The sequence below is a fragment of the Sceloporus occidentalis genome, unplaced genomic scaffold (genome assembly GCF_023333645.1).
Source record: "Sceloporus occidentalis isolate IW3139 unplaced genomic scaffold, rSceOcc1.0.p SCAF_54, whole genome shotgun sequence".
NCBI lineage: Eukaryota > Metazoa > Chordata > Lepidosauria > Squamata > Phrynosomatidae > Sceloporus > Sceloporus occidentalis.
In genome coordinates this window covers 402,247-424,280 of record NW_028317034.1, presented here as the reverse complement: position 1 = coordinate 424,280, position 22,034 = coordinate 402,247, and the positions used below count along the sequence as shown (strand labels likewise).

The window sequence follows — 22,034 nt, the reverse complement described above, 5'->3', positions numbered from 1 at the left end:
TTAGTTTTGTTTATTGAGTTTTGTGATGCCAAAGCTGTGACTCAATCGGTTCTCGTTTAAACATGACCTGGCACAATTCAGTTATTTTCATTATGCCCAACTACAACAACCTAAAGTAAATCAAGTAGTGTTTCAACTGGTTAATTGGCTGGGGCTCGTATGCCACTTACTTTTTTGTTTGTGGTTTACTTTATGCTCATGAATTGAGCTTTATGTACCTTTTTGTGTGACTTACTTGATTGCAAATTATTTATTCCAATACTTATTTTTAAACTCACTGAAAGGCCAGTTTTAACCCCTTAAGGACAATGAAAACAATGCATTTTGAGCCCGTACATGTACAGGCTTTGTCATTAAGGGGTTAAACTCACCTTTTTTTTTTTTTTTATTCCTCCTTCACCATAGAGACTTCAGGGGTCCCCCTCTTAGGAGTGGGACCAAGGAAATCTGGCCCTTCCTTCAGAAAGAAGAATACTTGGGATTTGAAGATTTATGATGGCTCCCTGAGCACTTTAATCCTTTATCCCCCCCCCCTTTCATGAGAAATGAAGCATTAGTTAAGGCTTAAATAAAGAAACAAAAGACCTGTGGGGGGGGGGGGTTGGTCTTATGGCCTAAAAGGTGAAGTAGATTGAAACATCAGGTGCTTCTGAACCCCCAGGGTGGTCTACTCTACTCTACTTTTTTGATATGGTGAGGGGTATAACTGGTAAGAGCAGAGAGCAACAACGGACCAAAGTATGACAAAACAAATGATAGAGGAATATATATTTATTTTGGTGTGATAATGCACACGGGAGGGTCTATATGTAGATGTTGATGGAGATGCTAACTACATCCAAAATTTCTATCTTTATAGTTTGCACATTTAGGATAATCTCACTATCCTACTAGACAAACATCCAGGGTAATACAAGTAATTATGACAAGTGCAATAATGATATTAACAGCCTTGGGACAGTCTTTGTGGCAGGGAGTTAGGTAGTTTTGCCTAATATCTCAACTTACTCTTAGGCCAAATCTCTCCAAAACCAGTACATTGACATACATAAAGCACAAATGGTAGCTAGTTTTAATAAATTAGTTTCTTCATGCGAAAAGCTTTAGCTTTTAGCCGGATCAATTGAATTTAAGAAAGTTCAGTCTGTTTAAAAAAAAATAAAAAATAAGATGTGTGTTAGAAAACATCTTGTGTTTAATCCATGTGTGCAAAATAAATAATTACAGATCAATCATTTACTGAAGTGTCCTTTTATAGATGAAATGCCTCTTTTCTGTTATTAGTTGCCATAGCTACTCGGCTCCATGCTCATTTTAAATGATGTCTTGCTTTTTTCACGCAGAATTGCTTTGTTGTCAGCGGCATTATCTGCATACTTCTATAGCGACAATTGATTGTACTACTTTTTTTTTTTTTTCAGTGTTCCTTGCCCTATTTCTCTCTCCCTTTGTGTTTGTGAAGCATTTATATAATTGCATTAATTCTCTGTTTGAAATGTACTGTTTTTATCTTGTAACTACTTGACCTCCTTTTTTGTTCCATATTGCATTATATTCTGGTTAAAGCAGCGGTTTCCCACATTAGAAGGTCAATAGGAACTGATTAGTGCAATAAATAAAATAAATAAAAATATATATATATATATATATATATATATATATATATATACATAAAGTATTTCAGGATAGAATTGGAGCTGGGAAAGATGAGATGCAGCATAGATGGAATACGGGACACAGAGTACTGAAATGGAAAGTGGGGAGAGGCATATTTGGGAGGCATTGATGTTCAGTGGGGTATACAGACTGAGACCATGTTTTTTATTAACACATAATTGGTTCCATTCACTTTGCATCTGCTTGGTTATAAAGTACTTTCTGATCTCCAGTGATATAGCCACAAACACTTTTTGGTATTTGATGCATCATCTTTACACGCCATTTAGTAATTTAGCATCTTTGTATGAAAATCAAATAGCCTTTTATAAATTGTTTCGTAGTCTTTTCCTGTGGCTGTTGATAATACCACCGCCCATCCTGTTTTGCATGCCTGTTTGTGCGATTGTGATGTTTTCTCGAGCATGCACACGACTGCTTACCCCGCCAAATAGTGCCACCTTTCCCAATCTTTTATTTCTGTTCTTCCTTTATATAAGCAATAAGCTCTTTTAATAGAAAGAGACATTTTAAACTCTAAGAAAAAAAACTGCATATGCTATTAATCTAGTTTCTCCAAAACACATCATGAAAACGATAGGAGCCACTGTATAATGCACAAGCTGGAGAAAAATGCTATATTTTTGTACAAAATAAGCGCCCACTCCACAAATGTCTATATAATAATGTCTTAAATAAGCATTTGGTATGTTCATTTATTGTATGGAATGATAAAATGCAGAATTTAGTATAAGTGACAGATCGCAAGTTGATCATTCAACTCCTTTGTGGGCATAGAATGTCAATAAGCATAATAAAGAGCTTACATTTATGATTATGTCATCCTCCTCTCTGCAATGTAAAGTATTGTTGTCTTGCTTTTTAGGTTGATGTTGGTGTTGTACACTTTACTCCATTAATACAGCCACAAATAGAACAGCCTTTCAAGCTGGTTGAGAAGGTAGTCCAAAGTGTCTTTCAATTCAGACGGAAGTACTGCCACCATGGAGTTGCGTAAGTCAAACATTTTCCATATGTGTGTCTAGAAATGTATGCCAATATTTATTTCAAGTCTGTACAAATATATGTATATGAAATCGCTGTAATTATGTAATAAATGTATCTCCCATCATACATAGTTAAGTCATTAGACTGGGTTGGTATGCTATTGGTGCACGACGATGTGTGCCATAGATTAACGAACATGAAATCATCTGCTACACCACTTGCTGTGGACGGCAGTTCCCAATATGTTCAACTAGCGCCTGCATGTTTCCATCTACAACAACTTGTGCAACAGTGACAAGCCATGTCTCGTAGTTCATTTGTGGCATCACGGCGATTATCCCCTTAATGACAATGCCCACACAGGTCCGGGCTCAACATGCATTGTTTTCTATGGGTTTAGGGACCGCCCATTGTCCTTAAGGGGTTAAATGAGTCAGCAACAGCTAGAGTAGAAGAAAGTCGTACTTTACTCCTCTAAACCATGTTCTGAAACATTTTGAAACCTCTTGCATGAAATCTGTTTAGAGCTGTTAACAACTAGGGCATTGTGGGGGTTGTGTAAGCTGCCCATATTATGTACAATTTAAAAAAAAAATTGGATAATGTATTACATTTCTGTCATTTAGTATAATATTTAGGACAATTGCTAAGTTTCAGGATTTTCTGTATTTGAAAGTTTGACAATGCACAGTATAACAAGTTATTTGAGAACACCTGAACCTACTCGGTCTTTGTGAATGTGATGTAATAGAAAATATAAAAGATTGCAAACTGACTGCTTGGTTTTGCACCTGCCAACCATAATAGTTACCTTGCTGGCTGGAACAAATATGAACATTTCAACTCATGCAACCAGCTGTTTCATTAAATGGCTAGAGGAGACAAATCTGTTTCCAAGGTGTTCTGCTTATGAACCCATATGTTCGTATTCAATATTTCTGTGTGTCGAGTGTTTCCAAAACAATATGCAACTGTTTTACCCATCAAACGCCTTAATTATTAACATTGAAAAGGATAAAAAGCACATTGCTATATAGAGCAGTAAGCAGTTCTGTATGTCCCATTCAATAATCAAGCTAGTTGTATTCCCATGAAGAAGGTGTAGGTAAATGGTAGTATCCTCGAGGGATGATGTTTTTGTATTTTAGTATAATTATTGGTATACTGTTATAGGAGAGATGTAAAAAATGCAGTTTATTAATTGCTTTAATAAAATATATATATATATTTTTTTTTTTTTACACTCCATTTTTTGCAGAATTCTTTTTCCAGAAAAACAAAGATTAAAACTCACTGAACAAATGCTGATGTCAGCAGATGTGGATCCAACACTGCGGCCAGGTGGCCTGTCTATGAAGCACTTTCAAAACTTGTGTAATTCTTACAGAGAACTGTGTAATCAGGATCCCAATTTGTTTGCATATAACTTCAGAGAGGAACTGCGCTTGAAAAGGCTGCATCGGGAAGCAAATGGAAGATGTCAGAAGTAATATTGCTTTGGAAACGTGGATTTTTGTGTGAATTGGTTATTATATATTGGGTACCTAAACATTTTATAATATGATTACAATAAAAAAAAAAATCTTTATTTAATGTGACCTTTTGGTGCATATTGGATTAATGTGAAATGCCAGAACATTAAATCCCTGTAATCTATTGGAGTGTGAGTGAACATACAACAAGTAACAGTTGAAGTGTTATTGACAGGTAACTAGCTACTGTCACATAAGCATTTGGAACCTCTGAAACCCATAAAGCTTATGTAATGTTACCTTTCTTTGGGTCAACATAGAAAAACATTATCAACTAAAGACACATCAATATACTTGTATGGGTATTTAAATCATCATGGTGTAATTTAATGGTTTCTTTTAGTGAATCCTAGGCTATAAAGCTGTATAAAGGCATGTCTGCCATGCATATAGTGTATGTGTGAGATTATTTAATTATCTTGCAGAAGATCCTCACTGGGCTTGGCACCTAAACTGGTTGGTGGAGTGTTCCACTCATCTGCAAACTACCAATGTTGGGGGTACCATTCATAACCAAATAATTATCAGACATTAATGACAACAACTTTTTACTGTACAGATTGAAGTAAATAAAAATAGACAAGAAAACAATACAGTACAGGTTTTTGTACATATATATATAAAGTTTCGTATAAACAGCATTCTATGATGTACAAAATGGAAACTTCTGCACTAGGCGCAAAGCACTTGCTAATAACTTAAGTTTTCTTTTGAAAAACTAAAGTAAAAACCTACTGAGAAGGGAATGCCCTAAAAACACATACGGTGTAAATTGGTCCTGCAGATCCACGAACAAGAAAGAGTTGTGGTTTGATCACGTCACATAATTTACACCCTGTCTGGCTGACCACTAAAATCTGACTTATTTGCAGCTCTTACTCACTTTTGCATAACGTATGCAACATTTTAATCTTGGGTTTATTAAGTAACTTATTTCGTAACTGCTTCATTTCTTTCTAGTAACTTTAATGCAAACTGCAGTTATGACAATTTTGATAGCTGCTCAAAAGTTTAATGCAAAAGATTTGTTTGTTCCCAATTCAAAATAAATAAAAATAACTTAAACTCAAGTTATGGCATCATGAAATAGTGCACAAAACAAATACAGTAAGTTTTTTTTGTTTTTGTTTTTTTTTTAAGCAAATTCTACCTCACACGTAGCTTTAATAAGAAGAAACATGGACTCGAGTTAGATATAACTATCTCGGTGCCTAAATTATGCTGAGAATAAACGTGTCCATGTCCCAAAGTGAAATAAAACACCAAAAGCCACTTTCCAAAAGCTGCACAGACATAGCTATAATTTCCCACGGTTCTTAACAGTTTCGTAAAAGCAGTCTTCGTTTACTACCGAGGTTAAACTCTGAATGCTAAACTCCCGCTCCAAAATGGCATTCAAATCGGCATTTGCATTGTCAGATTGGCTGTCCAGCGACTCATGATTTTTCATGGCATGCATAATCCCTTTCTCCTGTCTTGTACTGTTAACCTTCCTCTTTATTGGACAGAAGTGTCCCCTTACAAGTTTTGGGTGCTCTTTCACTTTAAAGTTAGGTTCAGTTGTGGCCGACTCTACACGATCCATCTCCATGTTCGAATGCTCTGAGATATTAAGTGTCTGGAAATGTACTTCTATGTCTTTAGTGGGACTGTTCTTCATGCTCAGCAGCCGGTAGTCTTCGTCATCATCACTAAGAATATCTGATTCTTTTACTGGGGTGTCTGAGGAGCGGATCTGCAGATGGTTCACTGGAGAACGTTTTTTGGTTTCCTGCAAGCTGTCGCTTGTATGGCACCCGCTACTCTGAGTGCTGCTGCTCAAGCTACCATCATCTGAATCCGGTCCGTTCCCTTTGCTAAAGCTTGTGTTCCAGTCACTGTTCTGTTTCATCACTTTCAATGACCTTGTGGTTGCTGTTTCATAAAACATACCAAACATATTAACACCGTTAAACGAGTCAAACTAGAAAAGTCATACGCAAGTTTGAACATCCATAATCTTTGAAGCACAGCAATTTACCCAAGCAGTTTGGTTCTTTCTACTGCGCTTATGTCCTGTTTTCAGAAGGTATAAAATCGCCAGCAGTAATAAGGACTCAGCTGACACAGGCGACTGAAGAGATCTCGCTAACTGATTAAGTTAAATTGGGTACGGTCATTTGTAATGTACAGTGAAGTCAAGGAGCTAAATCAATAAATCTTCAAATATTCACTTTAGTGAATATACTGCACTGAACGAGGGCCATAAAAACTCACTCCTGTTAATCTGCACCCAACGGCATTACCTAGAGGGTTAGCCCACTTCTATAATGTAACCTAGATGTAACCGTACATGCCAGAGAGAGGAAGTAACTTCAAATGTGTTCAAACATTATAGGACCACTCACCTAGTTTGGCTGAAATTGGAATTCTGTTTCTCAGAGGGACCAGACGATCTTTGTATGTCTTCTCCCAAGGCAGGTCACACTTTATATTTCGCCTAAGGTTTTCTCTTAGAATTGATCGTATAACCTTCACGGTGCTTGTTTTACTTTCACAATCACTGCAAAAAAGAAAATGTTTTTTGTACAAAGATATTTTGCGTCAGGTCAGTAGTGCAATGGGAAACACAGATGCCATTTACTAAACATTTGACTTGAAAGTATTTTATCTTCCCAGATTAACAATGGGTTATGCAGGGTAAACCCAGCCCAGAATGCCTCTGGGGCAGCCCTCCATAATGCCCACTTAAAACTAGTGAGGAAGGTTTTAGGTCACCTACAACTTCAGGTTTGGTGGATAAACTCCAGGCACAGGTGGGGTGAAAAGCCCCACTGACTTTTGAGGCTATAAAAAGAGCTTTTAGTTTGGCATAGGTGAGTAACAATGGCCACTGGATCCTGGACACCTGTCAGAAGCCAACATAATCCTGCTCAAGGATTGGCATTCTCTCAGTGAATTTAACATTGCAAAATTCATTCTAGCTAAACCAACTACATATCTCTTAAACAATTTGTGAAAACACAATGCTGTTTGTTACTTAGAAATACGATTGTAAGCAGGTCTCTATTTAGCAAATTAAGACTTCAACATAACATGTCCTATTAATATTATGTGTTTGTGCTTATTGCACTTTATAGTACACACTTCTCTCATAACAATGAAGACAGTACAATATAAACAGTTATTATTGTCAGTCATTTTAGAATTATTATATGGACCCAATAATCCATAGTCTGAATAGATATTGTGGACACGAGGAATGATCACTGATATCTGGAGACTGGGAAGGTAGATTTTACTGGGCAGTGACTGTCAGCCTTTAGCTTCATGTTATATTTAAGATGTCTGGGTGCAATCTATTTAAGGTCATTACCTGCTGCAAAGCTGAAAAATAGTTTCTGGTCTTCCTTCTATCTCAGATTTTGTGTGAATAAGTTCCCACATGCAGTTATTTTCTGTTCCTAAATATATAGAAATAAAGAGAATGAGATCACAACAGAAAGGTACAATACCTTGTATGGTTACACAATTATAATTATCATATAAAATAGAATTATAATATGACTAGTATCCTCTATCCTTCTAGATTAGGCTACCAGACTTTAATTTTGCATAACGCACGGTGGAATAATATTACTGCGGTATATATTTTGCGTATGTGTGACCCATTCAGAAATGTGGTCACCTTGTAGATATCACACAACATTTTGGGATTATTTCTTGTACAGAATAAGCAATACTGTAGTTGTGATGAAGAAATTACCTGCTGCATTTCCAAGTCTGACCTGAAGAGCAGACAGAGGAATCAGCCAGCGGAATTTGAACTGATCCATATCTCCGTGATACTGAGAGGCACGTGTATTTGTCTATAGAGGGAATTTTAAAAGAGAAAGTTAAACAAAGTTGACTACCAACAAGCACTTTTTTTATATTCTTCCTAGTTAACAGACTGTAATACTAGGTTTTACAGGAGAATTGCTGTGTCAACTTATTAGGTAGATCAATGACAAGTTTCTCCTTGTTTAAGATGGTCCTGCACGACCAATTGGATTATGCATTGTGTTGGACCAGCGTACCACTATTTTAGGAGTGATAGAATTTTCTTTCATCACCAGTCATTTTGTAAAGCATAAAATGACCAAAAGGAAAATTGCTGTGAAGACTCTCCCCCCACTAATCTGCAGCTTAGTTTTCCACAGGCCACAATTATGAAAATCAGTGCATTTCTTTGAGCTGCCCACACAGTGCTGGATGTTCTGATTTTCTTTATCTGCTTAAACTACTTGTCGCTCGTGTTTTTAACCTACATACCTATCAATCTCTTGCAAGTTGTCTTAATGAAAATTTACAATATAGGAAAGAACACACCGTTGTACAGTTCTATGTTTCAGAAATACTATTTTAAACTAAACTATTTAAAATATTAAATCACTTACAGCTTTCTTTTTCAGTTTGAAGTGTTCCTTGTGTACCAATATGACAGCCCTTCTGAAAACTAAAAAAAAAACAAAAAACAAGGATTCTTAATTTCACATGAAAAAATGTCCATCATTGTCCTACTGTTTATGTAGATCATTCCATGTAATAATGTAACAAATGGACATTGATAATGTAAATAAGTATATTCTACATTTGAAGTAGGCTTTTATTTCTTTGCAAGTGTCGTCACATCCTATTTGAAAACAAAAGGGCATACAAGGCTGTGCACATATTAGAAGTACATATGTATGAGAAAATATTTAATTTATACCATTCAAAATATCATTTTACAGTTAACTTTCATTGCCAAAAATATCAACAATATTTCTGAAAGCATCCCCGGGATAAACAGCTTGTTCAACCAGGACTCTGGAATCTCTTTAGAAGTTAAGAGCAAAAAAAAACCCCCCAAAAAATGGTACTATGTGGTAGCAAAGAGGTTAATTTACTAAGCCTTGGCATGTAACCAACATCAGCTCCTAAAGGATGATTTAATTAGGCAATCATAGAACTAGCACAAGAATTCCCTCTCTGTATGGCTTCCTTCAATGGATTGTAAAATGTTTATATATATATATATATATATATATATATATATATATATAAAATATATATATACACATACACTAAAGATTAATGGCCACTCTGGTCTTTCATTAGTATATGAAGCGAAGCAAATTAATTATACCTTTTCACTATCTCTAAGAAATGTAGATCCAGGGGCAGTTGAACAGGATACTTTTATGTTTAGTTGTGCATGGTTGTGGTTATGCTTCAGGTTTGTTCTGTCACCTGAATAACAGACCTCAAAGCAAAAGTGCTACCAAACCATACCTGGGAAATTCCCAAGGATGGCGGAAGCTTTCCTTCTCCTGGACTGCGGCTGTGATTGGGACAGACAAGGTCCAGTCAGACATTAAAGGGATGGAATGTGGACCTGACCAGGGAGTGGACATGGCCAAGCATTTCTCCTCTGTCTTGACACCAACCTGTAGCACTTCACCCAGAGACCCCAGGTGAAACCTGGCAAGTAGCGTACCTCCATAAATAGGTGACTTTACTAATGTTTAGATTGTGTAAGGATATCCAGGTCTTTACTCTGGTTGGGTACGACAAGGTACCAAGGCTAAGGCCAAGGCATCCGCAAAGTAAAGGACCTACCATGAATTTTTGACTTAAAGATGCATATACAACATGAACAGCACACATTGTGTTACATGGACATCAGGTGCAAGCTGTAAATGATGTGAGCACACTTTTGTAATTTTACATACCAATATAACACATTAAGTATTAAACCTTAGCATTTTAAGACTTAAATGTTTCAGAAACTGCAGAGGTTTATGGCGTCTAAATCCCAAACTGCTCTAAACCTGACTAGCAGAACATAGAAATTAAAGCATATGAGTCATAAGAAAAAGAGTGGGCGCTCAAGAGAGAAAGCGGGAGGAGGAAGGAACACTTTATTAACTTGACTTTCACGCCGTGTTCTGTGTACACATCATTTTATTTGTCGTATTTGAGTATTCCGAATGACACAGAGTAACAAGGTGGCCCTTTCATCTTTGAGGTACACAGATACATGTGCATGTTTGTAATGTCCCTAATGAGACAATCCAAATTAAATCCTTACCAAATATTGTTAGTTCAAGATCCTTTCTTGTTTTCCCCATCGATGGGAAGCAATTTAGCCAGGTAACTGTAGAGTACACCAATAGTTCTCCCATAGAAAGCTCTGTAACCTGCAAGGGAATAAAATCAGGATATGAATGTTTTATACAAATGTAAGTATGTGTAAAATAGCATGTTATGGTAGAAATCTAAATGAATGATAGAGATTAGTACTCTAAAGGGAAAGGGGTTCATTATTACCCTTACCTCTTTCTCTGTTCCAGTTTGCTCTGCGACCAGTTGGTCAAACACTGTCCCGTAATCCTCATAGATCTTCTGCATCTCATTGATATGACTGGCAACTTTTTCCATGGCTTTTAGTGCTTCTGTAACAAGAAGTAGAATTTAGCTTGAAATTTAGGTCACAGAAAATCATACGGCATACTTACATAAATGAAAGCGTCAATTAACAATAAACACTGGCAATGAATACATTCAGCGAATTAACCACTGGCATAACTTTCATTTTCTCAAGAAAATCTGTACTGTGTAGAATAAATAAATGTATAGAAGCATAGACAAAATATTTTAAAAACCTTTTCTATTGATCTTTATTTGGCTTTACTCCCAACAAGCATCTGCAATATAATATATATATATATATATACACATATATACATACACATACATACATACATATACACATTATAAGACGACCCCCCAAAATCAAAATATTAATTTAGGAAAAAACAAAAAGCCTGAATATAAGACTACCCTATAGGAAAAAAGTTTTACCAGTAAATATTAATTCATGTAAACTATTTTTTCTTATTTAATAAAAGCTATGATTGAGAAAAATATATATTTTTTATTTCCTTTTATTTGCCAACCTGCCCCCCCAGTTATGCACATCTGCCCCCCGGCTATATGCCACTCTGCCTCCAGAAATGTCTTATTACCCTCCTATATGCCACTGTGCCCCATGATATGCCTTTTAACCCCCTATATGCCCCTCTGCCCCATGATGTGCCTTATACCCCTATATGCCACTTTGGCATATAGGGGGTTAAAAGGCATATCATGGGGCTGAGTGGCATATAGGGGGTTAAAATGCATTTCTGGAGATATATATATATATATATATATATAACTGCTAACCGCAATCACACTCCTATCAAGCCAAGGCAGCCAGTACATGCTGGAACCTGGGGATTATAGTAGTGTGATTACAGCCTCCCTATGCCATGCTACCACCACCACCACCCCTTACACATCCATGCTATCACACACACACTCATTCACAAACATTTAAATACTCATTCATTCCATTAATCACACATACTCAAACCCCCCACCCACCCCCTTACCTGAACTGCAGATCTCCCACTCGCAGACTTCTGCAGGGGCCCGGCTGTGCGAGCGACTTCTCTGGCCCCGCCCCCAGAGGAAGGAGGGGGGAGGCAGAGTTATGCGAGGACTGTGCTAGCTTCCTGTTCTCCTGCTGCTAGTAGCAGAGATGCTGCTCGCGACCAAAGCACCGGTAAGCAGCATGGCCCCAGCAGACATTTTTTTTGAGGTCTGATTAGAAGACTACCTCGATTATAAGACGAAGGGTATTTTTCAGAGCATTTGCTCTGGAAAAAACCTTGTCTTATAATCGAGCAAATACGGTATATATATAAATATATATATATATATATATATATATATATATATATATATATATATATATCTCCATCCACCACACAAGCCAGAAGGCTTGCTTTTCCCACAGAAATCTCATAGATTATAATATATATATATATATATACATACACACACACACACACACACACACACACACCGTGTAAAATGCACGATCGCACACAACAAAATGCCAGCAGCTAGTCAGTAAACTTGGCATTATTTAATGTGTCTAGTCTCGTAGTTATGTATTTATTTAAAAAAAAAATACTGTAGTTCATTTAAAAAAACTTAAATAATAACTACGTATATCAAATAATTAAAGCAGGAGACACTGAGCAGAAAAGAATGCAAATTGTTTGTTTTTTTACACATTCTCCTTGTTTTTCATATGTCAGTGTCATTCATACAAAAAATAAAAGCTTAGCTAGCTTGCAAAGTACCTGTCAGATGGTAATGTTCTTCACTTTCATTGTCAGTCAAGGAAACCAGCTCTTTCAACAACAGTGGGTATTTCAGAACCCTCTGCACTGGCTTTATCAGGTACGACTCCAAGGTGGATGAATGCTGCTTTGTTGGATTCCTTGCATCCAAAAAGTCCTTAAAGGCCTTATCCGTTTTAGCTGAGAAAGCAAAAGTTTGAGATGTAACTTAGGGATCCTAAATGCAAAATTCACAGTACTTTATACTTAGGGTGCCTGTTTCTTGCGTTATCAGAACTCACAAAAACCAAGATGTTACTTTACCTCTCTCCAGTACTTTCTGCACCTTGATATGGTTTGCACAAAATCCACTGTATAACTTGAAATGGTCAGCATAATAAAGGAATGAACCTCCAAGGGAAAAGAGCAATTTCTGAAACAAACCAAATTATACATTCAGCACAAAACATCTTCTAAGAGTCATATTTGTCTGGCACTTATCTCTCTCTTGTTATGCACTTGGCACAGACATCAGAGGAAGAATACAGCGATTAATAGACAGCTCCTGGTTGGCTAAAAACCATAATGATGCATGAAATAATGTAAGATGGTCTCATTGTTAAAGGGACACTCCAGTTATCAAAGGCACTTTAATGCAGGTGTCAGCCGTGTGGTCGTTTCTGCAAATGCATGCCCCTTTCCACCACCCCCAAAATGTCATGCAGGAGATGAGTTTAGCCAAACATCTCTGGGCACGTTATATACATGCATTCAGGGATCTCTTTAAATTTGGCAATGGGTGGCAAGAACATGAAGGAGGAGTGCTGTAGCAGCAGGGCACCCTCTTTGCTGTCAGGTAATTGCTTTACATTTATTTATTTTTATTGTTCTAGAAGAATGGATTTTTAAGTACTCAGAGGGTAGTTTCATATGCATTGGTCTTTAATGTGTGTGTGTGTGATGGTTGGGGGGGTCTCAGGGACATTATACTGTCCCTTTAAACCCATAGTTCTAAACCGCTATTATTTCCACTATACAATCATTATCCATGCAGTAACTATCATTTGCTGAGCATCTGGGCCGGCTGGAAACCACTGCATGCTTATCGGCAAACATCATAAACACAAGACCCTATGTCTGAGAGCCATCTATGTCAAAAGATGTAAAGTAATCTATAGAATTAAGACTCAGCAATTATAAAAATACTTATGTAGAACAAAGGGCACTGTTCATGAGTTTGCTATATTTAAAGTGGATTCTAAATTGCTAATTAAAATACAATATTCATTATTAAAACAGGTTTTAGTTAAAGGAAAAAAACAACATAGTGGTTAACTGTACAACTGTCTAAGCCATTTGTTTGGCCTCCTTCCAAAAACATAATGCATGCATGTCAATAATTAATACAAATTTAGTGTAGACTAGTCTTTTTTCTATATAGTTGTGGATTATAACTTTACATTTCAAATATATCTACAAATTTGAGATAGTCCATTTAAAAAACACAGATTTATAAGAAAAGGCTGTCAAACATTGTAGGCCTAGTCTCAAACAACAATCACAAATACAAGAGACACTCCAGCCACCATAAGCACTTTAATGCATATGATAGCTGTGTGGTCTTTTAAAAGGTTTGTGGTGTCCCCCTTGCAAATGTATGGGGAGATTCTGCCCCTTGCCTGCCCTCCAGCTATTTTCCGTAATATACTTACTGCCAATCAGCAACTGCTCAAATTCAGCGAAAACTGCTCGGACCCCTGTGTACATGCCCATTGATTTCAGTAGGAGCACTGGGAGCAAACTGTGCCTTTAGCCCAGGCCCAGACTGGGACAAAAAATAGGCCCGGGCATTTCAGACTGAGCAGCCCATTTTTATGAAAAAACATATATGTACAAACATATACATAATACTTGGTCATTCAACATGGGAAGAAATGTTTCAGCACTCAACTCCCAGGAAGCTGGGAGCTAGCAGGAAAAAGGGCAAAACAAACAGAAAGCATAACAAAAATAGCAACGTTTCGGACAAACAGGGCCGTTTGAGCTTGACAAAGGCCCTGTTTGGCCAAAACGTTGCTTTTTTGTTTTGCTTTCTTTGAGTAAAGTAACCTAAGGATTGGAAGCTGATTGGAGTGCTGCCTGTGGCAACTTTGCCTTCAAAACAGCCTGCCTGTGGCATCTTTGCCCCCCCTTACACATCCATGCTATCACACACATATTCATTCACTCGTTCACAAATATTTATTCACTAATTCACACATAATCATTCACTCATTCAGATATTCAGTCATACATTGATACTCATTAATTCCCTTAGATACTCATTTACATATACTCATTCACAAACATTCAGTCACTCACTCCTTCACAGATACTCATTAATTCACTCTTTCATTCAATCTCACATACTCCATACAGCCTCCCTCACCCCTTTACCTGAACCGATGATGTACGCGCCGCTCGCAGACTTCCGCGGATCTGCACGGGGAAGCAGACGCACAGCAGGGTCATGTGACGTATCCGTTGGATTCCTGCGCCCCCCTGGCCATGGAAGGGATGCTGCTCATGCGCGTCTGCCAGGTAAGTAGCGGGCCCGGTCGCAGTTGCTGCGGGCTTAAGGGGCAGGTGCCCCTTTTGCCCTGCGTTAAGGACGGCCGCATAGGCCCAGTCAGTCCAGTCCTGACTGGGCCTATTTTAAGGTAGGGGCTTGGAGCTGCAGCTCCATTAGCCCCTAAGTCAATCCGGCCCTGCCCCGGCCCGGCCCACTGGGCAAATGCCCGGTGTGCCCAATGGCCAGTCTGGGCCTGCTTTAGCCCCTTCACGACAAGGCCCGTACATGTACAGGCTCACAATGCATTGTCCTTTATGGGTTTGATGGTAACCCATTGTCCTTAAGGGTTTAAGAGTTTTAAACAAAAAAACATACCTCCCAACAATCTTGGGTTTTGAGCACTGTCCTCAGCAGCTGCTCCATTATCACACTTTTGCAGTGTGTGAGGTTCATGGGCTGGATGGGATCTCCCCTGACTGGACCAGGGAGACGAACAATAGAAGTCTGTGGCCACATTGTGATGGTCTGAAGCTGACCAGCGCAAGGCGGCACTTCAGGTTAAGATTAAGTCCTATATGGACGAAACATGTCATGTGTGTGGGTGATCGTTTGTTGCGGTTATTTAGACATTGGGTTCAGCTTGACATCGTGCCCATAATTTGACCGATGTATTACCAATAAAGATAAACTTATTTGGAATTGGGTCCCACCTGGTTTCTAAATCTTAAAACTGTATTTGCCCTGACAATACATGCTTGGATTTTTTGAAGAGGTGGGATATCTGCAGTTTCCAGATCATTTAAGATGGGTGGTGAGTGTCTATTTTACTTTTGAATGCCACATTGACTGCGTTGTATATAGCTATGTATACAGCTTCCAAAAAAAGGCACTTACATTGGATCATAACAATCACTGATTGTCCTGTTTGAGTAATCACAAATACAGTTTTGTTCTAGGTAATCACAGAATTGCTTACCCGAAACTGAGATGGTGTTTCAAGTATGTTAAAATCAGAGGAAGAAGATATGCCATCTTCCAGGGTTTGCAAAAACACCTTCTGGAAATCAAGCATCTCTGGCAGGCTTCCAAATAAAGAATCCATCTAACATAAAAGCAAAGGATATGGTACATTAGAGTCTGCAACACTCTACATAATGCTTATATATTTTTGTTTTACACACAGTATTATATATAATTATACACATATATATGGTTCTGCATCCCTACAATGAAACAATTTGGCTTGTTTAAGCAAATGTTATTTTTAGAATTGTTATAGGACGTTGTAAGCTTGTACCATTATTCCTACATACCGCCTGATGTTTCCTTGGAGAATTGAGGCTGCCCGGGACCTGGTACTTAAACCCCCATTGCGGGACATGTGGTTATCCTAGGCACAAAGCTATCCTAGATATAATATATACCCAACGGACTATAGGAAGTATTTAAAAATTGGTCAGACTAGATGTGCCAAGTTGTTCTTAGCTGCCGACACATTCTGCCTCACAAACGGAATACACCACAGATATTTTGTAAGATATAAGCTTTCAATGTTAGCATACAGCCTGTATGGACAATGCCCTACAGCACGCACAAAAACATCTTTCTTACATGTTGGGCATGAGGACCTATATTTTTTCCTTAACCTTTATACTCTCAACAACGAATACAACTCACACAAAAACAAGGAGCAACTAAAGCTAGGATATAATGTTAGCATTAAACACATTTTTTTAGTTAATAAAAGATTACCTCATCCTGAGTAAGAAATATTTCATTCTGCAGGGGTTCCAAGTATAATTCAAAAAGGCAACTTAGATCCTAGAATAAAGAATACAGCTATGTAAGATATTATATTTTATTATAAGAAAAATGTAAACTACTTTTTCAGTTCACAATCAGCAGAAGAAGAAAGAAGCCACCGGATATTTGCAGGATGTTTGTCCGAGAGAAGAAAAGGAATGGTATAGTACAGAAAATTAGGCAAGGCAAACATAATATGGAATAATATGTGAATTCTATTATTTATTCCCATAGATTGGGCTGTTCATTCATGGAAAAACATGTCATAAATATAGATGCTGCCTCTGCTCCTGGAGATGGTGAAGCCTATGGGAGTTTGTGCTTTTATCTATAGTCCAAGCATAGAATGCAGAGCAAGATGGTGTCACATAATCTTTCATTTAAGAAGGCACTTCTCTCTTGAAAAAGTATATACACATTTTGTTTAACGTTCTATGATGGTTCAATCACCACTTTCCAAAGAATGTAAGCAGGCTATGGAAGAACGGATAAGGAAAGGGTGCCGGGTGGGTTACCAAACAGAGAACATGTATTTAATTAATCCACCCATATTGGCTCGGTAATATATATATATATATATATTACACACATACACGCACACACACTGTTTCTTTCTATTTTTTATGTTGCATTATATAATGTAAATTTAATTTTTTTTCTATTTTAGTAAAACGTTTGACATTACCTTAACGTAAGACTTTTCAGTGTCGATAAGCTCTTGTATTACTTTACGGAGCTTGTCTGCATCTGACAAATGTCTAGCCAGCGGTCTCCGAGGAGGATCTGGGCTGTCACGTTGCCCATCCATCATGTCATGATTGGCTTCCTGCATACTTTGACAAAACGCAGAGATCTGCTCGGCACTCTAAAGGGGAAATAAATAACTTGTTGACATTCATAGTGTTCTTCCACTTTTAATTCTGTTGCATGGAAACATGTTAACTCATTAAAATACTTGTAAGGAAAAAAAGCACACTATTCGACTTAAAATTGTAGTGTCATTGTAGAGCATACTTAAAATTGGGAGCAATAGTAAATGGTGACACCATTTTTAGCTCTGACACCGCTTTATGAGAGGCTACAGTGTCAGTCCTAAGCCCTCTAAGTACAAAATGTCAAGTGACCCTTTTGCATGTCGTTCAGAAAAAAAAACAAACTCTTAGACACACATAAGCCCGTACATGTACGGGCTCAAAATGCATTGTTTTCAATGGGTTTAGGGACCGCCCATTGTCCTTAAGGGGTTAATACCACAAGACGTTAGACAATTTATAACAATCCGCCATAGTGTCTTTATAGACACATTTGAAAAAGGTAGCCAAGGTAAAATACACGGGTACAAATATTACTCTTATGTGAAAGTAGCCATGAATAAAATCAAATGACCTGTAGTAATCTGCAAGATAGACATTTATAAATAGCATGAAAGATAGTTCTGAATCATCAGCCACGTACATTTTTAGTTGCATACCAAAGTAGGAAATTGGGATTTGTCTCACTTTGCCCATCTGTGCTATACCAGCACATAATGTCAGAAAATGTAAAATTAAAATAAATCAAGTTTCATTTTTAATCTTGCATATGTTCATCTGATGGCAGCTGTGTGGACACTGCATCAATATCATGTATGGGGGTGCAAGAAGCAAATCAACAGAATTCAGTACATGCAGATTGCCATGCTCATTCATCACCCCGTAATCATGATAGAACGTTTTGAAGCTCATAATTATCTTAGGCCTGTCAATTTGACAGCAAAAGTACTCAAAAATATGCTTATGACACCAAGAGCCCGTGTAAATGTACTTTAATTTTTAAAAGTGAAATTGCTAATGTATTCATTTTGAGTATACGAAATATGGTCCTACACCAGTAATGATGAACATTTTGGCCATGAAACCAAGTTACAGACCTCAAAGTGCTAACGCTGCATGTTGGTGCCTATCCCTGGTACAGTGCAGTGTTGTTTTTACATTACACGCTCACACACATACATACATGCACACACGCTTACATACATCACACAGCTTGGCAGAAACAGTTTATTTTGGCAAGACACACACACACAGTGTATGCATTCTGTTGGGGAATAAATGCAGCAGTTTCAAGAATAATCTCCATTATGTTTAACCATTCTAAAGGAAAAAGGGCAATGGCAGCAGCACATGTGTTCCACCTGAGAAGCCATCAAACAACTTGCCGCCATCCTATTTAATCTAGAAATAAATATATATATGGGCAAACACCTTCCCCCTATCCCGCTTAATCGAAATGTATATAAACAATCTCCCCATCTCTTACCTTTCTTAATTATTGTGGTGGGAACAGCGTGCAGAGCCGGCCTTAAGTGTTCTGGCGCCCTGTGCGGACTACACCTCTGGTGCCCCCCCATCCCCTTCTCACTGCCCCCCCCTCTGCCCCTTCTCACTGCCCCCTCCCTCTGCCCCTTCTCCATATCCTTACTTACCTCGTTGCCGGAGTCGGGAGGCGTCCGTTAAAACAACTTTATTTTATATGGAGGATGTTAAATAAAGTAAAAAAAATAAATAAAAAAATAAAAATGATGCTTTAATTTAAGTCCCAGGCAGGTGCCCCTGTTGCCATGGCACCCTGTGCGGCCGCACACCCTTAAGGCCAGCCCTGACAGCGTGAGTGGCTTCAGTGGTGAGCGCCAGAATATGACATCATATCCCAGTGCTCAGAAAACCGTAGCCAGCACTCTTCACAAGGCTGCAGTGAAACAGAGGTCTGTATAAACAGACCTCAAGTTCCCTTTATTTTGGGACAATTAAAAAGATTTACCGCTCAGCTGGCAACCTGCCACAACAGAAGCCTTGGCCTGCACATTAAGGCACATAGGTGCCATAGGTTCACCATTGCTGTCCCCCACCATAAAACTACACCGCTCTCTTGGAGATCAGACCTTTGTCTTTCTCCAGTCTTGCCCTTTCCTGAACTCACTGGTACTGTGTAATCTGACTTACCAACCAGACATATTAAAATTGCATCTCTACCTGTTTAGTAAGCGATAAGTTTTCTTTCTGCAAAAAGCCCAAAAACGTTAGCACTATGTACCGATACCTCCGTTTAAGGGCGGATCCATTAAGGATAATCTGTGTGATTTAAGAGTTAATTTTTGGCGAGTTCTGTTTCTTATGGGACACCTGGTTTGGTTACAGGTCCAGATCCAACTCAGTGGTGGTCATTACAGCACAACCTTTACGTGTAGAAAGCTTTCTCTATTCCTATTTGCCACCTATGAAATAACAGCTACCTGTACAGGACCAACAAATAACACAGTTTGTCAAAGCACAATCACGTGGCTTATATCACGTAACACAGAACGGCACTTGTGAGATTGGCCGACCTATTCGGCAAGCTTTGAACAAATATACATTTTATTCCTAAAGCTATGAAACAAACACACTATAAACAGTCACCCTTTTAACAGGCCCATTATCAAGAAAACGGTAAAAGCAATTGACGAAAATGGTTCAAATGAAATGTCAACCTATAGCAATTCACGTCAAGGCTCCATCAAGTTATCCCCCCCCCCCAATATTTCTGCAATGTTTAATGTTCTCGTCAAGGTTTTTACAAGCGAAAGAACAAGCAGTCTCTGAAAGCTTTAATAATGACTCAGTACTGCAGCACGTCGGAAAGCCTTATATAAGCTACTTATAAGAAGGTTTCGACTAAATACCCATCAAAATTTCAGGTACCTTTATGTCAGAGCCAAATGAAGATTCACAGATCATGTTGCTATGTATCTAAATGATATCATCTAATGCAGATGTTTTTTTCCTACTCTGCTAACAAGCATCAAATTTGTTTTCACCTAGAAATTATGGAGACCCCCTACACAATTACCCATCAATCCCCATCCACTTAGCAATAACGTGAAGTGCTGTAATGATATAAAATACGCACTGGTTCACGTCAGTAGCCTAACGTAGGCAACTGGGTCCACGGACACCGGCAATAATAACGTGTAATTATAAATTATGAGATATGTGTAAGATGTGTGGTCAGGGGCGTAACTAGAAACCTCAGGGCCCGGTGCGAGAATCTGTTAAGGCCCCCCCGACCCATCTATCCCTTTCTCACTATCGCCCCTCTCCCTCCCTACCCCCCCTTCTCACGATCTCCCCTCTCCCTCCTTACCCCCCCTTCTCACGATCTCCCCTCTCCCTCCCTACCCCCCCTTCTCATGATCTACCCACTCCCTCCCTACCCCCCTTTGTAGGTCACTTACCGTCAACTCCTGTGTTGGGAACATGAGGCGTTTGTCTCGGGTGCCGGCGGTTCACTGCTGAGCGCCGGCATATGACGTCATATGCCAGAGCTCAGCGTGAAGCGCCGGCACCCGAGACAAACGCCTCACGCTCCCAACACTGCACTCTGGGCAGCGCTGAGGCAGGCGGCAGCGGCAGCAGCGGAGTCCTGGATTTCTGTCAGTCAGGGGGGCCCAAGAGGTGCCGAGCGGTCGTTTTCAGCAACCGCTCGGCACCCCTTGGGCCCCCCTGACTGGCAGAACTCCAGGGCCCGGTCGCAGTCGGTGGTTCCTTTGCACGCTTTCACCATAAAACGATCACACACATATATATATATATATATATAAAGCCCCTTTAACCCCTTAATGACAAAGCCAGTACATGTACGGGCTCAAAATGTATTGTTTTCAATGGATTTAGGGACCGCCCCTGGAAAAGGGTGATAAATGATGAAAATCCCCGATTTGTACACATTCATCCAGAACTCTTAGGTTTGGGGCTAATACAGCACTCTAACATATCAGGTCAGTTTTATAAGAGCTAATTAGCATGAGCCATTTGTTTGCATGTTAATCTGTTGATCCCAGCTAACCGAACAACATTAACGTCACCGGTTTGATTTGTGCGATTGTCTAATTGAGATTAGAATTCTGTGTTCTGCTCCAGCCGCCATATACTTTAAATATTGAAAGCAAACACCCTGATTGGGACAACAGCACTACAGCAGAAGTAATACAAATATACAGTTTGAAAGTGGGACAGAATCACTACAATATTATTTATTGTTTTATATAGTGCCATCATATTCCAGAGAACTGAGCAATGGGATATATGTTTAATTCTCTGCATTGGTTAAAATGTATTACGCTTTCACACACAAACTTTCTATACATTGCTGGTGAGTCTGGTGCCCTGCAGTATGTAAAAGTCCACTATATCCACACACATTGAATGCAGTGTATGAATTCTACATACTGCCAGGCAGCATTTGTAACACTATATATACCCCTGTATATAATACACTATATATTACCTT

The 22,034-nt window shown here is 38.6% G+C and overlaps 2 protein-coding genes across 2 annotated transcripts in view; one reads left to right on the top strand and one right to left on the bottom strand.

Moving 5' to 3' along the window:
- LOC149288007 (dimethyladenosine transferase 1, mitochondrial-like) overlaps positions 1-4,154 on the top strand; it is a 29,097-nt gene extending 24,943 nt beyond the window's left edge. The window contains exons 6-7 of the mRNA XM_089492151.1: positions 2,543-2,670; positions 3,923-4,154. Of these exons, the coding sequence (XP_089348277.1) occupies positions 2,543-2,670; positions 3,923-4,154 (360 nt within the window). The remainder of the gene's footprint in view (positions 1-2,542; positions 2,671-3,922) is intronic.
- Positions 4,155-5,493: 1,339 nt separating this feature from the next.
- The window catches only part of LOC149288006 (rho guanine nucleotide exchange factor TIAM2-like), a 67,763-nt gene continuing 51,222 nt past the window's right edge, over positions 5,494-22,034 (bottom strand). The window contains exons 14-25 of the mRNA XM_089492150.1: positions 17,413-17,592; positions 16,677-16,745; positions 15,901-16,026; positions 12,698-12,806; positions 12,395-12,574; positions 10,536-10,654; positions 10,291-10,399; positions 8,615-8,673; positions 7,942-8,044; positions 7,552-7,639; positions 6,584-6,738; positions 5,494-6,110 (exon numbers count right to left, since the gene is read on the bottom strand). Coding sequence (XP_089348276.1) covers positions 5,494-6,110; positions 6,584-6,738; positions 7,552-7,639; positions 7,942-8,044; positions 8,615-8,673; positions 10,291-10,399; positions 10,536-10,654; positions 12,395-12,574; positions 12,698-12,806; positions 15,901-16,026; positions 16,677-16,745; positions 17,413-17,592 — 1,914 coding nt within the window. The remainder of the gene's footprint in view (positions 6,111-6,583; positions 6,739-7,551; positions 7,640-7,941; positions 8,045-8,614; positions 8,674-10,290; positions 10,400-10,535; positions 10,655-12,394; positions 12,575-12,697; positions 12,807-15,900; positions 16,027-16,676; positions 16,746-17,412; positions 17,593-22,034) is intronic.